General features: G+C 33.7%; 1 protein-coding gene across 25 annotated transcripts in view; it reads left to right on the top strand.

Moving 5' to 3' along the window:
* The window catches only part of PPFIA2 (PTPRF interacting protein alpha 2), a 499,610-nt gene that overhangs the window by 379,347 nt on the left and 92,392 nt on the right, over nucleotides 1–27,871 (top strand). For 14 of the 25 annotated variants that reach the window (XM_055358835.2, XM_055358845.2, XM_055358837.2 and 11 more), the window contains 9 exons: nucleotides 2,547–2,693; nucleotides 3,721–3,855; nucleotides 8,763–8,849; nucleotides 9,277–9,360; nucleotides 9,616–9,747; nucleotides 11,309–11,371; nucleotides 15,718–15,809; nucleotides 20,279–20,414; nucleotides 25,150–25,370. In XM_055358835.2, the coding sequence (XP_055214810.1) occupies nucleotides 2,547–2,693; nucleotides 3,721–3,855; nucleotides 8,763–8,849; nucleotides 9,277–9,360; nucleotides 9,616–9,747; nucleotides 11,309–11,371; nucleotides 15,718–15,809; nucleotides 20,279–20,414; nucleotides 25,150–25,370 (1,097 nt within the window). The remainder of the gene's footprint in view (nucleotides 1–2,546; nucleotides 2,694–3,720; nucleotides 3,856–8,762; nucleotides 8,850–9,276; nucleotides 9,361–9,615; nucleotides 9,748–11,308; nucleotides 11,372–15,717; nucleotides 15,810–20,278; nucleotides 20,415–25,149; nucleotides 25,371–27,871) is intronic. The other 11 variants (XM_031016688.3, XM_055358853.2, XM_055358854.2 and 8 more) reach the window with 1 other exon arrangement.

The following is a 27,871-nucleotide window of genomic DNA, read 5'->3' as shown; positions in this document are numbered from 1 at the left end:
GAGTATGTATATAATATTTCTTAAAAATTAGTCTGTCTATTTTTTGCTGAATTCATAGATTAAATTTAATTTTTTATGTTTGCACTTTAATGTCAACATAATTAATCAAGTAGCTTTTGACTGGGTCTTGATGGTCAGTAGGATTGAGCTAGACAAAGAAGACAGCACACACATTCCAGGTAGACATGATGTCAGAGTGCATTAGTTTTGTAAAGCTGCCATAACAAATTGCCACAAACTGGGTGGCTTAAAACAACCATAATTTAGTCACTCACTGTTTTGGAGGCTTTAAGTCTGAAATCAATGTTTCAGCAGGGCCATATTCTCTCTGAAGGCTCTAGTGAGATTTCTTCTTCACCCCTTCTAGCTTCTAATGGTTACTGGGAGTCACTGGCATTCTTGGCTGGTAGCAGTACAACTCCGTATAACGCAATTCTCTGACCGACTTCCTCCTTCTTCCCGGTATATCTCTGTGTCCCCAAGTCCCCTCCTTATAAAAACACCAGTCATTGGATTTAGGGCCTATCCTAATCCTGTGTGACCTCGTCTTAACTTGATTATGTCAACAAAATCTTATTTGCACATAAGGTCACATTCACAGGTTCAGAGTAGACACGAATTTTGGGGGGATGTTATTAGCCCCAGTACACTGAAGTAAGGAAGTATCAGGTCACAAAACCACTTTTATTCCAGGCTTTGTAGCTCAGATTTTACCCTGAAGATGGAGGGGAAGAAATAAAAGTATTGAAACCAAGAAGCAGTATGATCATTTAGAAATATCTCTCGGGCAGCAGCGTGCAGGAAAAGTAAGGAGAATAAAAGACAAAAAATGCAAGAGAGAGAGCTAACTTGTGGGTGGGCAGGAGACTAGGGACAACATGATGAGTTTCATGGTGGATCTATTCCTTTTTTGTTTTTTTTTTCTTCTTGAAATGGAGTCTTGCCCTGTGGCCCAGGCTGGAGTGCAGTGGTGCGATCTCGGCTCACTGCAACCTCCACCTCCCAGGTTCAAGCGATTCTCAGGCCTCAGCCTCTCTGAGTAGCTGGGATTACAGGCATGCGCCATGATGCCCAGCTAAGTTTTTTGTATTTTTAGTAGAGACAGGGTTTCACCATGTTAGCCAGGCAGGCTGGTCTCGAGCTCCTGACCTCAAGAGATCTGCCCACCTTGGCCTCCCAAAATGCTGGGATTACAGGTGTGAGCCATCGCCTCTGGCTGATCTATTACTTTTTAATTAATTTTAATTTTTTATATATACAGAAATTCTCAAAGTCAAATAATGGCACATATAAATATGGTACATGTATAAACACACACAGCATCTCACTTCAAGTTTTCATCCCATTTCCCTGAAATTCTTAATTTCAACCCTTTTATCCACTACTTCTGGTATTTTCTCTCTTTATTTAAACAAAATTTATGTCTTGCTATTATATTAGATTAGGACATTACCTATTTTATTTCTTATTTTACTTTTTATTCAACCTATCTTTTCATTAGAGTTATCATCTGAAAAAAAAAAAAAGAAAGAAAATTGGAAGAAAGGCTGTCTGTTTATCTGATTATTATATGTGACAGGACTGGCTCTGGACCCTGTAGGAGAGTGACAAAGGCACTGATTAAGAATAAGTGATGAAATGATTCTGGATAATAAGATATGGAAACTATAGCCATTTCCTCAATTCCAGGATCCTTATACAAAGAAGCTTCCCACATTCTCAGGAAACAATTCCAGGCCAATGAGCCTCACTTCTGCACTTGATTTTCACCCAACATCTTGTCAATAAAGTAGGTTATCTAACTACCAATAAATTTCCATGTAAGCTGTGAGTAAGGTAAAATTATCTCCATATTACTATCTATAACTTCTATTATTTAAAAATTACTGTTTAAAATATTATCAATGCCATGATTTTCTCCACTTGAACTTGATTTTTTCCTATATTTATGTGTTCATGGACTTCTTTAAAATCTTATGTAATTGAAACATATATAACTAGGTAAATGGCTAAGTTTCTAAGTCAGTTGGTAAACTTGTAAATAAGATCCAAATGTACTATTTTTTTTTTTGGCCTGCCCTTTTAACCACAGAGTTCCTCTTTCTTAATGTAAAGGTAAGAATACGGATGGTATTTGTTACCTATTTGAAGATTGCTTTACAATTTAGAACTGTAGCCACCATTTTAACAATTTTATGATTTGCAACTCTACTCATAATTGTACTTAATTTTACTGCATAATGAACTAATTTATCTGCCACTTGTCTTACAAGAATGCCAATTCTACAGTAGAGAGTTTCAAAAGCTACTCCATTGCATTCTTAGACAGCAGAAAGCTTTTGGTTAACCGAAGATACAAAAATAATTCTGATAGCTAAGTTGGGAACATGCACCTGCAATCTCACATTCGTTCAATGAAAAGAAAGGAATGAGTATTTACTTCAAGAATGCAATAGTTTTTATGTTTCTTTTTTATTTAACTGGCAAGACAATAATTAAACAATCTGAGAATCTGATTTGCTTTTTTTAAATTATTTTAATTGTAGGCCATGGCACAAAAGGAAGATATGGAAGAAAGAATTACAACCCTTGAAAAGCGTTACCTCAGTGCTCAGAGAGAATCTACCTCCATACATGACATGAATGATAAACTAGAAAATGAGTTAGCAAATAAAGAAGCTATCCTACGGCAGGTTCAGTATCTCTGTCTTGGTTTTTTTCTGGTCCATGCGTTCTCATCATTCTCACAAAACGGAGTAAATAAAATAGGGTACTTCTTGACAGATGTTTGAGTAATCATTCTCTAAAATTTGAAATTCTCTAGCAAAACAAATACGATTTTCAGTGTGAAATTTACTTTCTAGAAAGATAAATTATTTATCTTAATAGTAATACAAATAATGACTCTGATTTACTTTTCATATAGGCATGAGCCAGAATCTGTGCTAAACAGTTTTCATGTATTACCTCACTTAATTCTAACCACCACCTATGAAGTAGGTATCGTTATTGTAGTAAAGACACTACAGTTCAGAGACAGTTAGACTTTCCCAAGATCATACATCTACTAAACACCAGAGCCAATAATGGAATACTAAGTTTATTGGGCTCTAGAGCAGAAACAGGCAAACTATAGCCGTGGGCCAAAGCTGGTTGGTTGCCTGCTCTTGTTAATAAAGTCTTATTGGAACACAGCCATGCCCAATCATTTAATCATTGTCTATGACTCTTTTTGTGCTACAACACAGTTGAGTATTTGGGATTGAAGCCATATGATACTGGAGGCCTAACATTTTTACTATCTGACCTGTTACATAAAATGTTTCTCAACCTTATCTCTAGAGCCTGGATCATCACGCTACATTACCTCTCCAACACCAGTCTAAATACCATGATTTTCAATATTTTGCTATGGTGGTATATCTGATGTCTTAGTACTGAGCTATATTCCCTTTGTTAACATGTATACTCATGAGTAATTTCTTTCCTTTTTGCTGCCAGTGGTAAGAGCTTCTTCATTGTTTTAATGTGCTGAAATGTATGAAGGAAACAGATAAGCAATATATGATAACAAGACAACAATCAACACTTTGCACATTTAGGTGTGGTAGTGGCTGATTTAAATCTAGAATCATGGCTGAAGTGCAAAGCCCCTGGCGACTGGTGTTTGCTATCCAAACTCTGACTCTTTAAGTGTCTTTGCTCCCATTCCCATTTCAGATGGAAGAGAAAAACAGACAGTTACAAGAACGTCTTGAGCTAGCTGAACAAAAGTTGCAGCAGACCATGAGAAAGGCTGAAACCTTGCCTGAAGTAGAGGCTGAACTGGCTCAGAGAATTGCAGCCCTAACCAAGGTACTGCACTAGAACAACTGGTCAACCTAGATATATTTGTAGAAAGGACTGGTAATCAAAATGAAATGTGTAAAGATTTTCTATAGGCTTTATGAAAATTAAGTTTATTTAATCTTTATTATATTGATCTGTTATTAAGTCAATTTTTTTCTTGTCATACATATTTATGCCAGCAGGAATAATTGTTATACAAATGTGATGATCCCCCTGCCTATTTAAACATTAACAAAACAAGTAAAATTTCATGTCATTGTTATACTTAATTTTCCATGGTAATATTTGTATAATAATCCTGGAGATAAACAAAAAAAGATAATGTTATATGAGACATAACAATTTAACAGGCTTCACATCAATTGCTATTAGAAGTATAGAGAATATCATAACTTCTTGATTCCTCTCCAACTACAGTATTACAACTTGTTAGAAGTGGGAAGTTAGACTTATAAAAGTCTGAGGTCTAAAACAATTAAAAATCAGAAAGCAGTTTTATAGCTGTAATTTCTTCTGAAAATTAAACTCAATAATACGCTGAAGAGTGTTCAAAATTTTCTGTATAATATGGCGGGTAGATTCTGCAACTATCTGAATATTTTAGAATTTTACAAGCATTATAATGTTAAAAAGAACTATTCTGACCTCTGACAGTCAAACGGAAGTGGCATCATTTCAAAGTGTACATATATGTCACAAGTTATATAAAACTACATTTTGTCACTAAAAGCATGTTTGACATTTAATATGAATTCAAAAAAATCACACAATTTATATTTTTATACAATCATTAATATTTGCTAAGTTTTCAAGGCCACTACAATAAGTGAGTATGATAGGTATCTGGACTTCAAGTTTAAAATTACGGGATTAGGATTTACCCAAAATAATTGATGCAGCAATGAAGTAGACACACACATCTGATTTTCTAAAAAAGCAAATAATTAAAAATGAACAGTGGACTGATCTTTCTGTTGGTTAAAATAGGACAATTAACCAGGTAATGAAAGACAAACCTTTGATGGTGTAGAGCAGGATTAGAGAGCATTTAAATAGTTGCTTGTTTACAGAGTGTTGGAGTAACTAGTTGGATAAAACTGATTAAGATGGGATTATAATTTGGATCGTTCTGTAGTCACAAACCATGCCAGTAAACCACTCTGGCAATTTCAGGAATATGTGATTTCTAAGATAAAGATAAATTTATCATTTAATTTGAAAAAATATTTAAACATGTTCATATTATTTCATTTTTTCTTGCAAACACAGATCTTAAATGACTATAACCTAGACTAAGATATGCATAATTAGGCCTTTCATCTAAAGAACATAAAGGACTTTCAAAAAGAGTTATCTTTTTCAATTGCACTGTTTTGGGGGGTTAGATGAGTTACTGAATAAGAAAAATAACTTTTGTAAAATTGTAGCTTAAAATAATTATCAATATTATCTTGACTAAAACACAAGAAAATCTGCAATTTCCCCCAAGTAACACAATTTACAATTCAGAAAATCACTGCCCCACATTAACCTTTGATAGACTGAGAATAAAAACAATTTAAAATATAATATTTGACATAAAAAACACTATATTAAATATTCCCAAGAATTATTGATTTAGAATATATAAAAATTACTGGAATTAGGTGCCTTATATTTTTTCCTCTTATCTTGTCTAGTCTGTTAAGTTGATATATATATATCTTGGGCACAATATTACCTTGGGCACAAAAAATAGCTCCCCTCAGCTTTCTCCTCCCTTTACTGTCTCTGAACCTCTTTGATTTCATTTTTCAGGAAATTGGAATTCTTCCAAAAAGTCTTCAAATGCTCTAATTCACTCTCCTTTTTATCACTTTCTTTTCTGACTGGTGCTATGTCAACAACATATTTTAAATATATACTTTTTATATTATGACCATATTTTGTTCATTATGAAAGCTCCTTAAGTACTGAGATTTTATCCTAAACACATTCCTTTTGCCTGTCATTTTTTTTTAAACATTTGAGGATCACTCTTTCATTCCTTTTCCCAAGTTTTGTGGTTTCAACAGCCTTGTACTTTTTCTTGTACTCTGTTCTCAAGACCTTTAGGGTCTATCTTTATATCTGTTTTTTTTTTCTGTTTCAATTTGTTTCTGATATTTCCTTATTATGGATCATCATAGTATTTTTCTGTTCATTAACCTTTTGACTACTCACTAAAGTAAAAATATTTCTTCTTAGCTTAAACATGGGTTCCTCCTCCTATATTTTGAATGATATTCTTAATAACCCCTCAGACATTTTATTTCACCAATATACGTTTTTCTACTTCACTGTCACTTTTTTTCTTCTTTTTTCTAGGTCTTTCTCTTTAAATTTAATTTCTTCTCCCTTTCTGAGTTTATTCATGTTCTCAAAACCATTTCTGCCTGTAGTTCATCCTAAAACTTTAGTATATTTTAAATTTTCCTATATCATATTAAGGAGTGAAACCAAGATAAACAGTTTTTCACCAAGGAGTATAAAAAATAGCAGACTGTTTCTGTGTGATCTTTGTATTTACAACAATTGCTAAAACTATAGTTTTCACATAGAATGCAAATCAGTAGTGTTGGTTGAAAATTGGTCCCAGTATATATTATTTAGATGGGATGTCTGAATGCATTCTTTGGTTGATAAACTATTTTTTTCCTTCTAATGTGTGTGTGTGTGTGTGTGTTTGTGTGTGTGTGTGTTTGTGTGTGTGTGTGTTTGTGTGTGTGTGTGTGTATAGGCAAAGCTTATTTATGTCTTTTAGAAAGTCAGAATGATTGATTAATGGTTATGGATACAACTAAAAGTTTTGCTTTGGCAAGTTTATACACAATTAACCAATAAAGATTACTTTGGGCTCCCAGTCTTATGATTTATTATATCTACTTTTTAATTAAAATGCATATTCCTTTAGCAAGGACATAATTCATCTTGAATGAGGTATTTTATTTATTTCTAATACCAATAAAATGTATCAGCAATAATAGTAATTTAAACAGGACCAAATTCTTATTTTATCTCTGAAGGGAATTTTCACAATTTTGGTGTTTTGTGTGTTTTTTCTTTTTAAGTTTGATGTGTTTTTAATAAGTAAACAGAAACAACTAGAAGTTTTAAAGACCTCTAAAAACTTGTATTTTTGAAGACACAGTTTTGGCAGCTGAAATATTCATGTCTCAAGTGTCTTGAGTCAGTCACCTAATTAATTTAAACACTACTAACTGCATGTTAAAATGTAATTTTGAAGGATCACAGATACCTTTATGAATTTAGATTATATAATTTCAACAACATTTTGATCCACTTACTGTATTCTTAATAGAACTCTAAAATTTAAATAATATTATTTAAAAAATTATGGCATTTGGGGACCATGGTAACTCTGTATAGCTTCTAAATTGGAAATTTGAGGGCGACTTGGAGGAAAGAAATTGGTTATTATGTCTTTATTATCTTCCACATTTATAAAATAAGAATATCAGAAGGAAAGCCTTACAAAATGTAAATGTTGAATTGTAGTTTGCATAAGCACACCAGAATTGAAATGTTAAATGTTTGCTTTCATAGATTAAATTTGAATTTATTGCATAAAATAGTATATATGCATCTGAATCAAATGAATAGGTTACTATTTCTTTTCAGTTACTGCATGACATATTTATATATAGTTCTATATTGGCATAAAGTGAGTTTCACTGTTTTAGAATGAGCTTATAAAATGTGATAGAATATGCTCTGGAGTTAAATTTGTAGTCCTGACATAGAGTCCTTTAAATGTAATAATTACTTAACTTGCAATGATTAAAATGTTGGTGTAACTTCATATGTAATCCTTGCATAACATACTAACAATTTTGCTATCAGCAATGTCACATGTGTTGAACACTCTGCACCTGTGGTAACCTGACGGTCACCTCCAAGACATGTATCTAACCTTGGCACTGGGCAAACATGAGCTTACAAGGAGACTGTGCTGCCTATTCACTTTAGGCACTATTTTGTTTCCACAGAAACAAATCAATGCAGAAACAGTTTGGGATTGGCCCCTAATGTCATTTAGGAGAGTCACAAACAAGATTTCTTGTTCTCACAGCATTGTTGTCAGTTGATAATTTGCGGACTTTCAATCATTTTCATTTAAAATTTCTAATTAAACCTATCTGAGAGTAAGCCATTAAATTCTAGACCAATATCTGAGAGTGGACTGTTAGACCAATATTTGAGACCAAGTATCTGAGAGTAGGCCATTAGATTCTAGACCAATGACCATAGTGTGCATTCAGAGACCAGAAGTCATTTCAGAAGTTTTCCTGTTGCTGAGGAAACTCAATCTTGCTTGAACTGGGGACTACTCACAATAACCCCCAGGCTTAGTTTTTTTTATCTTTTTTCTACAGAGCAAGGTTTAGAATAAATTTTGTTCCAAATTAATTACACCTGAGTCATTGTCTAGCATATTCCTCAACATTGTGAAACTACTGTTTCCATTATTTTTAAGTAATATAGACAAACAAACCCTAATACAAACTTTTAACAATCTATCAGAGACATATTCTGGTGTTTGGTTTCCCATAATTCCAATTATTATATAACTCTTTCAGAGTTGCTTTATTCATTCTGTAGTAGTCTTTCATTGCCAGCCATCACTAACCTTTCATATCTTAGGTTGATAGCTTTTTATTTCAGTATATTATTGTTTTTTATTTAAAACCATCAACTGCATCGTGTTCACCAAATATCAATGTAGTTCTTTCCACATAAAATTCTGTCTATTAAAGTATTAAATTTGCTGTCACACTTTTCTTTTAAGCATTCTGTGCTATGTTCTGTTTGGTGTCAGTGTCTTTAGTTCTGATTTTTCAATTTTGTCCCTCTCCTTTTCCTTGACTCGTTAGTCTGATCCAACCTCTTCTACCTCATCTGATGATTATCAATATGTTATGGAAGCTAAACTACAAGAAATGATCTCCATACGTAGGAAGGTAGTCCTACTGGACTTTACTTTCTATTGCTAAATAGAATCCATCTAAGTTTTTCTTTTCATTTATAAAAATTGTGTTACTTTTATTTATTGATAATCAACCATCTGTGCAGTTCAGTGCTTCAGGAGCTTAAGATTGGACAATGGCAGGTTTGTGTTCAAACCATGCACAGTCTGCATGTTACATTTGGCTGATTTCACTGCTCATAAATAACTCCAATGTTTTGCTGATGCTTGGATGTAACAGGCCTTTGTAGCTGACACATTTCAAGCAATGCTGTTCAGCTGCCTGTTTGAAGAAAGTTTATTTTTTAAAAACTATGTTTGCAGTTGGTAGTAGCTTGCTTTACATTTTATTTCAATTTATTTAGAGGAAAAGTGTTAACCAAATCTTACATTTCAGGTGTATTCTTCATATTTCTTAACAGGCTGAAGAGAGACATGGAAATATTGAAGAACGTATGAGACATTTAGAGGGTCAACTTGAAGAGAAGAATCAAGAACTTCAAAGAGTATGTATATTAAGAACTATTACCCCCCCAATCATTGGTTTATGAATTCGCATTCTGTATATAAGAAGAAAGCCTTTAACTGAGTATGGGTTATATTTAAAACTTACAAGTATGACCTGTTGACTTGAAGAAAATGTTTCCACCATTTTAATCAAAACAGATGTAAAATTAAATTCAATTTAAAACTAGCAACACTATAAAAATAATCTCAAACAATTTTTGAATGGATTTTTATGTCATTTTTTAAAATGTAAGGCTAGGCAAAGAGAGAAAATGAATGAGGAGCATAACAAGAGATTATCGGATACGGTTGATAGACTTCTGACTGAATCCAATGAACGCCTACAACTACACTTAAAGGAAAGAATGGCTGCTCTAGAAGAAAAGGTAAAACGATAGAAGGGTAAAATCACATGAATATTTTGCAATGCTCATGTTTGTTTTATATACAGCTGCAATCATTGTAATGGTCAGATGATCCATTTACTTAGTTTTTAAAAATGCCTGGTATATTCTTAGAAAGGAATGCATATTTTTTATTTAAAAAAGTGTAAGATCAAATTTGGGATGAATAAAAAATGTGCATGATATATAAATCTTTTATATTCACATGTTCATATGAGGCAAATGTATTAAAATATGCTGTGCTTTTATGATGAAAATATTTTATTTATCCTTTGCCTGGTATGCAAAATAGAAAAGTGATGAGACACAAGTCAATACTTTTTTTGGGGGGAGGTGATTTGAAATATTCACGTGTCAAGTGACTGATACCTACACACCAGTCTAAAAGTCAAAATGTAAGTGAGTTTATATCATCAAAAGAACTAGTATCAATCCCAGTAGAGGGTTTAGGAACCCAGTATTTTCAGCTGCATTATTTCAGAAATAGTGCTTCTGTACAGTCTGCAATGTGATTTACAGTTATATATGTCTCATTGATAGTTGGCAGCTACCAGACCAGCAAGAGTTATGAGAGCTGGTTACCAATTCCAGAGCATAAATTAAGGTAGGGTATAAAAACCGGATGATCACATCATTTTAGAAATCTAGATTGAATGCCAATCACTGTTTTAGCTAGACATTTTCCATTAGTACATAAAATAAACCAAAATAGGGAAAATGTTTTGACAAAAAGTTAAAGTAGTTTGATTAATTTACCCATTAGAAAGTAATAAGACATGACTTCCTCTCATACAACTTCAAATACATGGCCACTATGCAATTACTACACTCTTAGTTTAATTTTACTCTATAACTTTGAAAAAGAATACATTATTTTAAATAATGCCTTATAGTACTTGTGTGTTTTGTAGAAAAATAAATAATTTTTAACAACAAAAATAATTTTCTGGCAAGGTTTATTTTAAGTATCTATGATGCCAACTTATTTTCACATGACTTTGTGACATGTAATATTAGGTTTCTGAATAGCTAGAGTTTGTTATTTCTCTAATAATTTAAGTATCATTATAAATTGTTAATTCCACATTGCAGTAGATGTCCAGAAAGTGAAATTTTTAAGAATATGATTTCACGATTTCTTCTTTCTTCAGACAATAGAAGTGAGTTCTTCTGAATTTTTTATAACACCTCTAAGATTTAGCTTGTTGCTCACTTTTTCTTACTTGAAGAATAACCAATAGTTTCTGATTTAAAATGTGGTCTGAGAAAAGGCAAACAGAAATAGCTTAAAATGCAATATTTATTTCATTTGTTCATTCAAGTGTTACAAAATAACATTTCCCATTTAAATTATGTATTTTTTTAAATGTGAAGGCCTCACATTTGAAAATTTCATCAAAGCATGGTTTCCATGGAAACCAAGAAATACCTGAACTAAGGAAGGAATCTAAGAGGATTCTTGAGTGATAAGATATTAATCAATATATTTTTAAGTATTTTCGGTTTAATTTATTAATTATTTCTGCTATTTTCTTTTCTTTAGAATGTTTTAATTCAAGAATCAGAAACTTTCAGAAAGAATCTTGAAGAATCTTTACATGATAAGGTATAATGGAAACTTATGTTTTGGGCCCATTTTTCTATTTTTATTTTCTATTCCACTGATGAATGTTTTGTTGTAAAATAAATTTGAAAAAATGATTTTAGTATGCTATCTTTGTAAAACAATTTTAACTTTTTAAAATATGTGCAGAAAAGCGTCCATAGAGAGGAAGAGCTTCATGAATCTTTGTAACCCAAATTCACCAAAAATTAGCACTTCAGAAACTCCCCCCAAATTAGTCTATACTCATACTCTTCCGTTAAAGGATAATCACTATCTTGACTTATAACATTAAAAAATGGTTTTGCCTTGCTTTATGTCTTGTGTAAATAGAATTAAAATATATGCACTAATTTATGTCAGTTTTACATATTCTTTCAGCAGAAATACATTAAATACTATTATAAATAAGAATTATGCTAAGTTATATATGTCCAAACATAATCCTATTTCCAAAGGAGCAAAAAAAAATCTAATTGAGGAGAGAGAACACAGCCCTTACAAACCAACGAGGATGTAGGGTAGCAGATGCCAAGTGCCAAATTAGTGAAGTAGGCAGTAAGAGCTACAGGTAGGAAAGACCATGATATATTGCTGCTGTGAAGAAGACTTCAGGAAGGAGGGACTTGACTGAAGATTTAAGGGAAAGTAGGACTCTGACCCCAGGCTTTCAAACATAGTGCATGTGGCATGATCACAGGTGCTTGGTGGGGTGAGGGGATGGGTAATGAGTGTGACATTTTAAATAATAGGCACAACTATTTGGCTGGAATCAATTATTCCTGTTGTAGGGTATGTGGTAGAAGAGGAAACTAAGGGCAGATTGTGAAATTTTAATGGTAATTGCTAATAGTATTTTCCTTCTTCATTAGCCTTTAAAGTTATTGTTAGCAATTTTATCTTATTTTTTTAAAGAAGATAGGATTGCTAACTTAAGAAGTGATCTATAACTGTATGTTGAGAAAAGATAGAAGAAATGGAGAGAGAGAAGGAAGGGAAAAAGAGAATGAAGGAAAGAAGGGAGAGGGGGGAGAAAGAAGGGAGGGAAGGGAAGGGAAGGGAAGGAAAGGGAAGAGGGAGGGAGGGAGGGAAGGAAGGAAGGAAGGGAGGAAGGAAGGAAGGAAGGAAGGAAGGAAGGAAGGAAGGAAGGAAGGAAGGAAGGAAGGAAGGGAGGGATAGTATGGGATATAGAAGGTATTGGAAAAGATGAAGAATAGAGGATAGAGAACAATTATACATTTAACCCTACTGGATGCTGCATATTATGATGCAATTAAAAATAACTAATTCTACAGTCAAGGTGTCCACAATCTCCTGAAAGATAGGTCTTTAGAACAATATAATGTGGGACCTAGAATATAGTATCTGATTCTTTCTGAGGTAGTTCACAAAGACAACACAGAGATTACATTTTTAGTAGCCTCTTAAAGACATATGTGATCTTAATAAAGGTAGAGCATTCTAGGTAGAGGATGAATCCTCTGCAACGGCACAAAGAAAATCAAGATGATTGATTTGATGAATCATCAGAAGTTTACTGTGACTGGTATGTATTTAAAGAAGTAGTTTTTGAGCAGATTGTGAATTTTGGACATGATGCTGTTATGCATGTTATGTTATCCAAAGCTCTGTGTGCTCCTGGCAATATCCCCAGAACCCACTCCCCCACCACCTACCAAAACCTTGTAACTCCAACAATCTGCCTAAGCAACCAAGAGTACTAATCATGCCATGCTTTGCATCCTTGCTTATGTCAGTCTCCAGAGAGAGTAAATCCCAGATCATATCTCATGTCTGAACTATCATCCCATTTAGATGGGCACATTCACTAATCTGACCACATCTTCTATAATTCCTCAAATTTCCACTAAACTAACTGTACTCACAGTCCATTATCAGCAAAACCCTCTGTAGGCTCAAACTCTTTTCTCAGTGTTTCCCTTTCCATCTTTATCTCTACAATTTGAAGTTTCTAGGTAGCTTTCCTTTCTTCTCTCTGATTCACCCCTAGTGACTTCATATGATCTCCTGGATTTAAACACATCTATAAATTGAGCACATCCAAATTTAGATTACCTACTGGGTCCTCTTCCCTGAGAGAGTTTATATATTCTATTGCCAACTCAATATCTCCATTTGGACACCTAGGTACCTCAAATGTAACATGCCAATCTATTCTCACCCGACTCCCACACATCAAACACCACCACCATCTAACCTAACACACCAGCAGTCTTCTCAGTCAATCATAATTACAATTTCTTTCTTTCTTTCAGTTACTCAGGCTAAAAAACTTGGACTTAGTCTTGACCCCTATGTTTGTTTCATATCCCATATCTAGTCCGATATCAAATCCTCTTATTTCTACTCTCACAATATAGCCAAAATATAGCCACTCTTACCCTAACACCATTCTTGTCCAAACCATTATTCTCTTGCCTCAAAATTTCCTCTCTTTTCTGACTCCCAATTCAACTTGACAATCTATTTCACAGCCATTAGAATGATCATGCCACTTCTCTGCTAGAAAATCCAGGAAACATAGCAAGACCCCATCTTTACAAAAATAAAAATTAAAAACAAATTAGCCAGGTGCAGTGGTGCACACCTGTAGTCCTCCTAACTACTTGGAAGGCAGAGGCAAGAGGATTACTTGAGCCCAGGAGTTCAAGACTGCAATTAACTGTGATCACATAACTGCACTCCAGTTTCAGTGGCAAAGTGAGACCCTGTCTTTAAATAAATAAATACATAAATAAAAGAATTTTTTAAAATCCTTCAATTGTTGCCTATCTCATGCAGAGTAAAAGCCAGAGTTTGAAGTGGTTTACAACCTCTTTTAGGACTACCATTCCTGAGTTCTGCAATCATACTTTTAAAAAGTATCCTCTACTTGTCAATTTAACCTCTGCAATCCAGCCACACTGGACTCCTTACCCTCTATTCCATTTCCACTAAGAGGCGTATGCATGTGCTATTGCTTTTATCTGCCATGCCTTTTCCTAAGAGTCTCATTTTTTAATTTCTCCTTTATTTAAGTCATTGTCCAAGTATCACTTTATTGAAAAACCCTTCCATGACTCCCGTTTTCTCCTTTCTAACAACATGCTATATTTCTATGTTACTACTTGTTTATTATTCATCTTTTCTACTAAATTCTAAATTGCATGAAGGCAAGACATTTGTCAGCTCACTACTGTATCTCAGGTGCCTGACACACAAGAGGTACTCAGCGCACTTTTGTGAAAATAATGAACAAAGATATTTACAAATCAATAAGAAACTATTGAACATTTTAAAGCAACACATTAGTTTATTGTACATGTGTTTTGAAATTATATGTCTAGCAGAGAAATGTATAGGAAAGAGACTGAAGCTGGTAAAAATCATTCAGGAAAAAGATAAAAAGGGCTTAGAGTAGGATGGTAGTGAGGTAGTGAGAATAAAAAGAACAGAGAAGAGAAACATTGCAAAGGCCACATTGACAAAAAAAAAATGTGGTGAGAAAAGTTTGAGTAAAGTAAAATATCAAGCACTGGCCACTGGGAAGGGGAAAAACAGTAATAGAAAAATCTAGAATGATACATTTAGACCTGTATAACAATATAAAAGTTATAATCATTAAAACCAAATTGAACACTTACATGAGCAGTTAATTAAAGCTCTAAGACAACCCCTATCTTCATAAATTTACAGACCAGAACCTATAATGCCAATTTGAGAAAATTATCATTAAGTACAAATAATTGTGACAATATCAAGCTAATTGGTTATTAACTTTATTTTTTAAGGTGCACTCCAGCCTCAGTGACAGAGTGAGGCCCTGTCTTTAAATAAATAAATAAATAAATAATTTTTTTTAAAAAAAATCCTCCAATTGTTGCCTATCTCATGCAGAGTAAAAGCCAGAGAGTTTACTTTCCTTTTTCTTTCAATCCAATCATCTTTTTCCTTCACCCATATGTCCTTTAACCCTCATAGAATAATGGAAATTCTTCATTTACTGCATAAATAAGACATTTTCTTTATTTTCAAAACTGCCTATGATTTCTACTCTGCATTTTTAAGTGACGTCTACATAGCTAGTCATAATTTTAATATTCCCACGAATTTTCAAATATTCAGGATTGGTGAATGCCAGAGATTGTAGATAAATTTTTATTAATTTCTGCTATCCACATTTTTTATTACAAGGGGAAAATTTTGGCATGCTTTATTATTATGTGTAATAACCTTTAATAAAATATATATCCTCGGTTTTTCCTTCTTAAAAAAATCATTAAGACTCATCTATCATAATTGCTTGCTGATATTACTGGCATCTGAGTAACACTGTTTTGATTTTTTAGGAAAGATTAGCAGAAGAAATTGAAAAGCTGAGATCTGAACTTGACCAATTGAAAATGAGAACTGGCTCTTTAATTGAACCCACAATACCAAGGTAACATTAAACTAAAAGCTTATCTATAATTCACTGAAAATCAACATGAATTCCCTTATGGTTTCATATGTCCTCAACTAAAATAAATCAATACTTCCTATTGCTCACTAGTCATTACCATGTTTTGACTCTTCACTGATTTACAGTTTTTACATTCAAAAATAACTTTTTAACTTAGAGATTATTTCTGTAATAATCAATAAAAAATTAAAATGTTACCTTTTGTATTCTGCATTTCATTATATATATATAAATATATTAAAATATTCTTAATTGAAGAAATTGAACTGTGTACAGGGAGATTGCATCTCATTCAAGAAGAGGCATCAGCCCTTCTCTTTATATGTGTTCAATACAGAAATTGAATTCGACATAAAATTTTCTATATGTGTTCAGTGTAGAAACATGCAGAAATATGTTCAATGCTTATGTGACTAAGCAAATATTATTGATTATGGTCACTTAGCAGCTACCTATTTCGGTAAAGTAATTGCAAAAAAAAAAAAAGAGGAAAAGAGAAATGAATCAGATAAAAAAAAAGAAAACAAAAACTTCAAATAAATTTAGCCATACTCATCTACTTTGATTCACTATCTCATCTTAAGAAAAAGAAGCAATGGATGGCAGCTTACTTGATAGATCACAGATAGATAGATGGATAGATAGATAGATAGATAGATAGATAGATAGATAGATAGATAGATAGACAGATCTATATGTTAATAATTCACACATAATTTCCTTTTGTGTTTGAGATGTTTTATTTAAAGTTGTTAGAAACCCTAGAAGGACTCACTCATTTAGTCACTTATTTACTAGGCAACACAGAATAGCAGCCATTTGAAACTTTCCACTACCATAGGCTTTTAGTAGAAGTTCATCTTTCTTGGTGTTATGTTCATCTTTAGAAAGTTAACTCCACCAGAGGACGGGTTTGTATTTGTTTTGATAACTACCATAATCTCAACACCTAAAAAACTATCTTGCATATAGTATGCTCTCAAGATATATTATAGAATGAATAAATGAATATCTGGTAAAGCATTTTTCAGATGCTCAAATAAAAATTCAAATTAAAAAAATCCTGAAGTGTCTTAAATTCTTTTCAATATAAATGTAAGGAAAAACAATATTTAATATTTTAAGTACTTCCATACTCAATTGAATATGAGAAAAAGTTCGGCAGGCATAAAAACACTCAAAGAACTTTTACATATGTAAGTCATTAATTGAGAAAATCATTCTTATTTTTCACATTTTTAAGATTCTGATTTTTACATATGAACTGAAATTATTATTTCAATGTTATATGTTCACATGGTTATGATGATTATAATGAGGATGGTGGAGAAGGAGAAGGAGAAGAACTGGTAAAATATCAAGGGAGTCAATGCATAGAATAAGCATTATCAAATCAATAGATTAAATATATTTGATTAAGAATAAATGGCCATTTCCTTGTTTTTTTGACCTTATGTCTCAAAATACAGAGTTTCAAAGTGTTGTCTAAAAGCCTATCACTGCACTGAGTCATTATGGGTAGCCTAACAATGTGACATTTATCTACAATGAAGGATGATTTGGCCTATATAGAACAATTATTCTTTGATCAACAGATTGTAGTGGAAGGAACCCTAGACCAAGAATAAGACAATCCACATTCCTAGGACTCACAGATAATTACAAGCTGCTTCATTCTGGAAACCTGTTTTCCTTAATAACATTCTAAATAAATACATATTTGTACCTAAATATGCATAAATGATATTTTTCTGATTATATCACAGGCTTGGTTTGCAGATAAAATAAGACAAGTAAGCAGTAGGGATTATATGTATAGTAAATCATATCACAAGTGTAAAGTATTATAGAAATAATTAAGGTAAGCTAGCTAAACAGATAGAACTTATTATAATAAGTTACAGGATAACTGAATATTTATTAAACAACAATTATTTATAGAACATTCATGCTTCTGAGGACAAGTAATTTCGTAAAAACAATAATGGAAGTAGGAGGTGCATGAGAACTCGATCTACTAAGTTTTGATCTAATAGGTGGGGAGGTAAGGAGAGATAAGCTAAGGTGAGTGAATATCAGTGACCACTCTTCTCTCTTAATATCTCATCTAAGAAGAAAATAAAATGAGTTCCAGAGTGACTAGAAAGGGCTTGATTTGGCTCAACTCTGAAAAAAGATAGACTCTGGGTAATTGGAAAAGACAACAGAGAACACTCCAGGAAGCAGAGCGTTGGGTAATAGGTTTTCTCTAAAAAAATTCTTACCTGGCTTATTTATGCAAGTTCTTTAATGAGATTACATGCAAGAGTCACAGGAGATTCAGGAGGAGAAGCTACAGGGTTCATTGCTTAAAGGAACTGATGCCTATTTTGTGACTTACTTAGACCTTCCAAAAGCCTTTCAAAATACTGAACACCTAGAATGATTTAAAAATTGAACTAGTATGATAATATTGCCTCTGTTCTCTTCTGTTAGAGAACTAGCTCATAGAACTGGAAAAAAGAGGAGAGATATGAGTTTGAGGACTGCTACAGTAAAAAGAATCCTAGGAGCTAGAAGGGTAGATGGCAATAGCACTTTTAAACAGACCTTAAAACTGTTAACCACGTGTGTTGAGACTGTTTTCAGGAGAACACAAACAAACAAAAACAAAAGCATGTTCAAAGAAATGAAAAGAAAGTGTGAGTTACTGGAATTGAAAGAAAGTCAGTACAGCTGTATGAAAAGCTAGGCAGAGAGTACCTTAAAATGAAACTGGAAAGTGGCAAAGGCCCAAGTTATAGAGGGCCTTTAAGGACATTGAATAATTTTAAGCAGGAAATTGGTATGATTAGATCTGTGTTTTGCTTTTTTTTTTAAATAAATTATCTGGAGCTGTGAAATAAATCAACAAGAAAACATGCTCCTAGGATGATGAGTTATAATGTTAGAAACTTCACCCTGATGCCTAAAGGGACATTAAGGTAAGCAGCCACAGGAAAAAGGAACCCAGACTGATCACAGCAAGACAGTTTAAGCCTGTCTTATAATCATTTCTTTTATTTATCATCTTGCCAGATATTTATGAAGTGCTTATTATATGCTAGGAACGCCTTCCTGGACATAGGAACGTGACTAAAATCTGATCTTTGTTCTTCATGAAACTTAGAGCCTCTGCCCAAGAGATAAAGACAGAGAGTTGTGTCCTTTATGAATATGGCCTAGTTGGTTTTTTATTTAATGTAACTTATCCATGATAAAACCTGTTTACTTGATTAAGTCTCAAATACATTGCTACAAAAACAATAGCTGTCACCTATTTGATGGATAATTTTTTAGTTCATTTGTTCTAATGCCCCATTTGGCAAAACAAGAACTTTCTTAAGTTAGTGTCTTCCGCTGTTGAAAACACCCAGACCTCACCTCCCCTTTTTAACGTTACCAGATATTTGGAAGTGCTTGTCTTTGTTCACAAGAATAACTGAAAAAGAGAGTATAGTCAATCAGCAAGAGCCTCAAATTCAATAGAACTAACAGCTTTAAGTATATTTCCTACTGATGACAGATCTGTTATTTCATTTTATAGGACAGCATTATGTCACTGTTATTATCATCATTATTGTAACAATAAAATGAATTTGCTATAAATCCACATATAAGTAATATGCCTGGAGAAGCTTTTTCTGCACTTTGATTATAGGGTACTTTATTACCACGTTTATTGAAAACTAGTGTAATGATACTTTCCAACTAAAATTTTCCGACTCTTTCATCTTTAAGCAGATTTAAGAATCAAATGTGCTTATAAAAAGATTTTTCTTCATCCTTTTCAAACAATGTCTTATTAAAAACTTAAACAAATCCTTTTGGCAGTATATCCTATTTTCTTTTATAAAAATAAGACCATAAGCCTTGGGTCCATCTAAATTTAAGCATTTTGTTGATTCTCTAAATTGAAAAATAGAATGTGAAAAATAGACAATGTGAATAAATTTCTCCAAAAATTTTAAGATTGGAAAAGTTCTGGGACCCTCAAATTTTAGACATTTTTAGCTAGATGTATAAGAAATATTTAAAACAAATACAGTAATCAATAGCACATACTGTGATATACACAAAAGAGCTCAAACTAAATTGCCAGAATTTAACCTAATGGATTTTGATTATCAGTCGTATTATGATTCATTTTACTACTGCATTTGAAAATGATAATAAACAGAAAGGTTATAAGCACTGTATATTCTAAAAGAAGAAAGTGCACTTGACTTTCAGGAATGGACCTAAGACTGCAGCTTCTGACATAAGTCTCTAAAGAGGCCTCAGAGAGTCATGACAATTTATCGTTTATCTTTTTTGAGGTTTATTTCCTTGAGGATTTCTGCTTTATTGCCAGTTAAACAGCAGATAGTAATTTCCTGGTAAGTTTAATTTTTGAGATTGGATTATCTTATATTTTTCCTTTTTTCCAGAACTCATCTAGACACCTCAGCTGAGTTGCGGTACTCAGTGGGATCCCTAGTGGACAGCCAGTCTGATTACAGGACAACTAAAGTAATAAGAAGACCAAGGAGAGGCCGCATGGGTGTGCGAAGAGATGAGCCAAAGGTTAGTCTTTTAACTTCAACTCTTCTCTAGTTTTATTTAAATAGATAATTTCATTTTTGATATAATTTTAACACTGAGATAATTAGAAAATGCTAGCATTGTTATTAATTTGAAACACAGAGTATGACATTTTTAAAAAGCTGGAAGTAACATAAAGCCCCGACTATGGGCCCAAAGTTGAATAAGCATTTCCCGTGTATTTATTCATATAACATTATGAAGTGGGTACTACTTGTATACTAAGTTCAGACATAAAAACACTGAGGCTCAGAAAAGTTAAATGTTCAACATTGCACAGGTAGCAAAGTGATGGAGTCAAAACTTGGGCCTATATTTGTGTAGTTTCCAATACTATTAGTAGTGTAATATTAACTATTATACTACATTGCCAAACATGTAGTCTTTCAATTTTCTTGGGCACTTGAGCAATGGCATTCATGTTGTTCATTCAAATTAACTTAATTAAAATTGGTATTTTAAAAACACTTTGAAGAAAATGTACATAGACTATTCCTTGTGTTCATAAATAACGTTAATGATAAGGGGCAGTGCTAGCCTTCCATTCAGTCAATAACTTAATTTAAAATTTGCAAGCTGTTTGTTGCATAATGTTGTATTTTATAGAGAAGTAAAATAGTCCTTTGGTGCCTAAGCATAGTTTATTCTTTCAACCACTTTTATGCACCCCAAATACTATATAATCCATTTGTCCATATTTGTACACAGGCCCTTGATGACTTTTGGGTTTGAACTGGCACCAGTATGCCATGTATTAATTAATCCATCATAGTAGGCATTCAATATCTGTTGAATACATGAATAAATAAATGAGCAAATGAAGACTAAATTAAGTTAATCTCAATTCTTTTCTCATTATTATGTGACAAATTAATTAGTGCTACTTGATACCAAAACAAATTGTAACACAAATACTAATTCTTGTTCTCAATTCTTAACTCAATGCTCAGGGAAGTATCATGTGGTCTTCCATAGAAATCATTTTATATGATCACAAAAATGAAAACCAATTTTTTATAAAGCAGAATAAAAGAGATCTAGGATCTGTCTTTTATGCCCAGCCTCCTCATACATTCAGATAACAGCTTGAAAAACACTGGTCAATTGCTTACTTCAAATGGAAGATTTCTCATATCCATTTAAAAAACATAACCATGTAAATAAGCATGCCTTGGGCTTAAAAATTACAGGTATACCTTGTTTTACTGTGCTTTGCTTTATTGTATTTCACAAGCATTATGTTTGTTTGTTTGTCAGTTTTTTACAAATTGAAGGTTCCTGATAACCCTGCCTCAAGCAAGTCTATGGATGCTAGTTTTTCAATGCATGTGCTCACTTCCTATATCTGTCTCATATTTTGGCAATTTTCACAATATTTCTTTTTTTTTTTTTTTTTGAGACAGGGTATTATTCTGTCACCCAGGCTGGAGAGCAGTGGCATGATCATGGCTCATTGCAGCCTTGAATTCCTGAGCTCAAGCAATCCTCCCATCTCAGCCTCCCAAGTAGCTGGGACCACAAGCGGGCACCACTATGCCCAGCTAATTTTTGTATTTTTTGTAGTGATGAGATTTCACCATCTTGCCCAGGTTGATCTCAAACTCCTGTGCTCAAGTGATCTGCCCACCTCAGCCTCCCAAAGTGCTGGGATTATAAGTGTGAGCCACTGCACCTACCAGTTCTCGAAATATTTCAAACTTTTATTATTATTATTATATCTGTTATGGTGATCTGTGAACAGTGATCTTTGATGTCACTATTGTAATCATTTGGGTACACCACGAACCATGCCAATATAAGAGAGTGAAGTTAATCTATATGTTGTGTGTGCTTCTGCTCCAACAGCCATTTCCCACTGCTTTCCCTTTCTTTGGGCCTTTGTATTCCCCAAGACACAACAATATTGAAAGTAGGTCAATTAATAACCCTACAATAGCCTTAAGTGTTCAAGTGAAAGGAAGAGTTGCACATCTCTCGCTAAGTCAAAAGCTAGCAACAATTAAAGTTAGTGAGGAAGGCATGTCAAAAGCTGAGTTAAGCCAAAAGCTAGGCCTCTGGCATCAAACAGCCAAGTTGTGACTACAAAGGAAAAGTTCCTGAAGGAAAATAAGAAACAACACGCAAATAAGAAAACAAAACAGCCTTACTGCTGGTATGGAGAACGTTTTAGTGGTCTACATAAATTTGATCATTTAGTGATAAACAATCAAAGCATGCACAACATTCCCTTAAACCAAAGCATAATCCAGAGCAAGACCCTAACTCTCCTCATTTATATGAAGACTGAGAGAGGTGAGGAAGCTGCAGAAGAAAACTTTGAAGCTAGCAGAGGGTTGTTCAGTTCATAAAGTTTAAGGCAGGAAGCCATCTTCACAACATAAAAGTGCAAGGTGAAGCAACAAGGGCTGATGGAGAAGCTGTTACAAGTTATTCAGAAGATCTAGCTACGATAATTCATGAGGATGACTACACTAAACGATGGGTTTTCAATGTAGATGAAACCACCTTCCACTGGAAGAAGATGCCAGCTAGGACTTTCATATCTAGAGAAGAAAAGTAAATGACTGGCTTCAAAGATTCAGAGGACAGGGGTGAATGAATGCAGCTAGTGACTGTAAGTTGAAGCCAATGCTCATTCACTATGCTGAAAATCCTAGGGCCTTCAAGAATTCTGCTAAATCTACTCTACCTGTGCTCTATGAATGGAACAACAAAGCCTAGATGACAGCACATTTGTTTACAGCATAGTTTACTGAATATTTTAAACACAGATTTGAGACTTACTGCTCAGAAAAAAATACTCCTTTCAAAATATTACTACTTATTAACAATGCACCTGGCCACCCAAGAGCTCTGACAGAGATGCTCAAAGAGGTTGTTTTTTTCGTGCCTGCTAACACAACATTCATTCTGTAGCCCATGGATAAAGGAGTAATTTTGGCTTTCAAGTATTATAACTTAAGAAATACATTTCATAGGGCTATAACTGCCATAGGTAGTGACTCCTCTGATGGATTGGGGCAAAGCCAATTGAAAACATTCTGGAAATGATTCATCATTCTAGACGCCATTAAGAACATTTATGACTCATGGGAGAAGGTCAAAACATCGACCTTGATCAGGTTCAATGGCTCACACCTGTAATCCCAGCACTTTGAGAGGCTGAGGCAGGTGATCACCTGAAGTCAGGAGCTCGAGACCAGCCTTGCCAACATGGTGAAATCTCATCTCTACTAAAAGTACAAAAATTAGCTGGGTGTGGTGGTGCACCTCTGCATTCCTAGCTACTCTGGAGGCTGAGGCATGAGAATAGCTTGAGCTCGGGTGGCAGAGGTTGCAGTGAGCCGAGATCAAGCCCCTGCCCTCCAGCCTGGGCAACAGAGCAAGACTCCCTCTCAAAAAAAAAATCAACCTTAATAAGAGTTAAGAAGACATTGATTTTAACCCTCATGGATGACTTTGAAGGGCTCAATACTTCTGTGGAGGAAGTAACTGCAAATGTGGTGAAAATAACAAGAGAACTAGAATTAGAAGTAGAGCCTGAAAACGAAACCAAATTGCTGCAATCTCATGATAAAACTTGAACAGATGAGGATTTACTTTTTATGAATGAACAGAAAGTGGTTTCTTGAGATGGAATCTACTCCCAGTGAAGATGGAATCTACTCTTGGTGAACATTGTTAAAATGACCACAAAGGATATAAAATATTAGATTACACAGTTGATAAGACAGTTTCAGGGTGTGAGAGGATTGATTCCGATTTTGAAACAAGTTCTACTGTGGGTTAAATGCTATCAAACTGCATTCCATGCTACAGAGAAATCTTTCATGAAAGAAAGAGTCAATCAATGTGGCAAACTTCATTGTTGTCTTATGTTTAAAAATTGTCACAGCCACCCAACCTTCAGTAATCACTACCCTTATCAGTCAGCAGCCATCAGCATCAAGGCAAGACCTTCCACCAGCAAAAAGATTAAAACTCACTGAAGGCTCAGATGATCATTAGCATTTTTTAGCTATAAAGTATTTTTAATGAAGGTATGTTCATTTTTTAGGCACAGTGCAATTATACACTTAATAGACTTCAGTAGAGAATGAGCATAACTTTCATATTCATTGGGAAACCAATAAATTTGTGTGACTCTAATGTGATATTCACTTTATCAGGGTGGGCTGGAACTAACCCTGAAATCTCTGTGGAGTATACCTGTACATCATTTTGCAATATTTTAAATAATATTTTGTTAGAATCAATGTAAATAAATGTTGGGAAGAGAATTCCTGTGTAATTTCTTATGTGATAATATTTGTGGTCTGAGCTTATAATAAGAAAATATAGGAAGACTAATTAGTTTAAGTCATGAGTGCTTGAGTACAAATAAATAGATTGTTATATTTGGAAATAAGGAAAAGTATTACAAATACATGCTTTAAAGTAATTGTTACCTTGGAATATGATTGAACTATAAATCACATAGAAGTTTATCATCTTTATTTCTACTAAAATCTTGATATTTATACTGACAATCCCTCACATTACTTAAGATGTCAAGGAACTATTTTATGGAAGCAAATAAATTAAAATGTTAATAATTGGTTCAGTTTTTGCAAGGTCAGTTGTAAAAGCATGCCTGTTGTTGTTGCTGTCTTTGAGATTAGTGCTTTGAAAATGAGCAATATGATAAATATTCTGCATTTTTTCATTCACCATTCAGGTGAAATCTCTTGGGGATCACGAGTGGAATAGAACTCAACAGATTGGAGTACTAAGCAGCCACCCTTTTGAAAGTGACACTGAAATGTCTGATATTGATGATGATGACAGAGAAACAATTTTTAGCTCAATGGATCTTCTCTCTCCAAGTGGTCATTCCGATGCCCAGACTCTAGCCATGATGCTTCAGGAGCAATTGGATGCCATCAACAAAGAGATCAGGTAACTTCAATTAGTACTGATGATTTCAAGAAATTAGAAGACCTTGATACTGTACTAAAAATGTAATTACTAGATCAGAAGCATTAGCATTAACTGGGAGCTTAATAGATCTGCAGAATCTCAGACCTCACCCCGTACACACTGAATCAGAATGTGTGTTTTCAGAAGATTCCCAGGATATCTGTATATCTCCTTTATAATATTAGGACAGCCTTTGTAAGGAACATACATGAAACATATAAGATTAATGACATCAGTGACAATACAGAAGAATAAGTTAAAGGCAAAACTTTCTCCAGTGAATTTTAAAGCACTTTTTAAATTAAAATTTACTACTTAAAGGGAAAGTATGTGTGGTAATCACGTACATTCTTCCGATAACATTACATACTGCAGTAAAGCTACCAAATAGTATGCAAATTAATGTGCATTCAGATCCCTTAAAATATTTAAACATTGGAGTGAAATTAATTTACCATTCTTTTTGTCAATTTTATGCCATTTATATCAAGGACAGCGTGTTTCTTGGAAGTTTATTAACATTAACAGTTTTAGAGGCTGGAAAGTCCAAGATAAAGGTATCAGCAGGGTTCAGTTTTTGGTAAAGGCTCTCTTCCTGGCTCCAGGGAAAGGGAAAGTGAGGCAGGCAGTGGGAGGCAGAAAGAGAGTGGGGGGAGAAAGAGAGATAGAACATTAATATATTAATTCTATGGAATTAAGCCTCTCTCTCTCTCTCTCTTTCTGCCCCCCACTGCCCACCCACCTTTCCCTTTTCCTGGAGCCAGGAACAGAGAGCCTTTACCAAAAACGGAACCCTGCTGGAACCTTGATCTTGAACTTTTCAGAACAGCAAATTAATTTCACTCCAATTTTTGAATACTTTTAAGGGATCTGAGAGCCTTTACTAAAGAAAGATTTATGGAAGACCTCATGTAACCTCAATTACCTCCTCCAGATCCTATTTTCAAATACAGTCACTTTGGCCTTTACAGCTTTGACCTATGAATTGAAGGTGGGGGATAAAATTCAGTTCATAGCAAAGCAAATGCAGAAAGCAGGATAGAGTCCTTTTCTCTGCCTGGAACACTTGAGAAAAAAAAAGTTAATGCCTTTAAATGGGATAAACCAAACATATTACTACTATTCTTAATAATAAAAATTACATTTCTGTATTAATATATTGCATGAAAATTCCGATTTTTTTTTTAATTTAAATAGGGTCTCACACTGCTGCTACCCAGGCTAGTGTGCCATAACTCAGATCTGGCTCACCGCAGCCCACAACCTCCCAGTCTCAAGCAATTCTCCCACCTCAGCCTTCCAAGTAGCTGGGACTATAGGCATGTGCCACCATGCCTGTCTTTTTTTTTTTTTTTTTTTTTTAATTTTTTGTAGCGACAGAGTCTCCCTCGCCCAGGGTGGTCTTGAACTCCTGGGCTGTAATGATCCTCCTGCCTTGGCCTCCCAAAATACTGAAATTACAAGTGTAAGCTACCACACCCAGCCTCAGATTGTTAATCTTAGTGCTTGTGGCTGTTTAATTGTATTCACTGGTGCCTAAAACTTGCATTTGAAGTTGGGCTGCTACCATATCTTAAACTGAAACACAATTCTTATAGAGTTTTTTATGATTAATATTCTTACATCAGTGAAAATACATTTTTCACATATTAATACTGAAGTTTATAACAAATCAGGCTGATGATTAAAAATCCCCTAGCATTTTGGGGACATACGTGTGATCATTTTCTAAGTAAATGGGGACCAAATTCATTTGCATTCTTTAAATATAAAAGACTTACTATATCTGTGAGACATAATTTAATATTATAGCCTAACAAATATTTTTATTATATTTTCATTTCAAAGGCAATAAAACATATGGTGATATGAACTATTTCATACTAGTTATGAAAAAATGTACTGTTGCTATATAGTACCCTAATAATAGATGGTTTTCATTACAATTGAAATTGGACAAATTAACATTTCAAATATTGAGAAATGTTGGCACTCTGATACTTTCATTTTAATTTAATATATAGTTTCTTGAATTCCAATGACATCAGCTTTTTCTGTCATTTCCTTGACTAACCCCAGTGATGAACCCAATTGTGTCAGGTAGATTTGTGTGCTTCTGAATATCAACAAACCATTCTTAACTTGTTTTTTCGATGGGTGAACAGGTTTTAAGTCTTTTGAACAATGCCTTTCTTTTTTCTTTCTGGCTCTAGCTAAATCAGTTGGCTTCCTTCTACTATTATTCAAACTACCTATCATCACCCTACTGCACTTTAGAATAGTTTTTTACCTGTATGACAATAACCATTACTATCTGGTTTCTTTGTAGTATGCTAGTTCTCCATATACGAACCTAACTACAGCCAGAGAAGACTTTTAAAAACACAAATGTGTTTATGTAATCCCCCTTTTTCTAACCATTCAATTGTTCTTAGGATACAAACCACACTTTTTAATATGGTCTACAATACCTCACCTGT

This window comes from Gorilla gorilla, chromosome 10 (genome assembly GCF_029281585.2).
Source record: "Gorilla gorilla gorilla isolate KB3781 chromosome 10, NHGRI_mGorGor1-v2.1_pri, whole genome shotgun sequence".
In the NCBI taxonomy this organism is placed as follows: Eukaryota; Metazoa; Chordata; class Mammalia; order Primates; family Hominidae; genus Gorilla; species Gorilla gorilla.
Note: the sequence above shows the minus strand (reverse complement) of the source record. Positions and strands in the feature narration are given on the sequence as shown.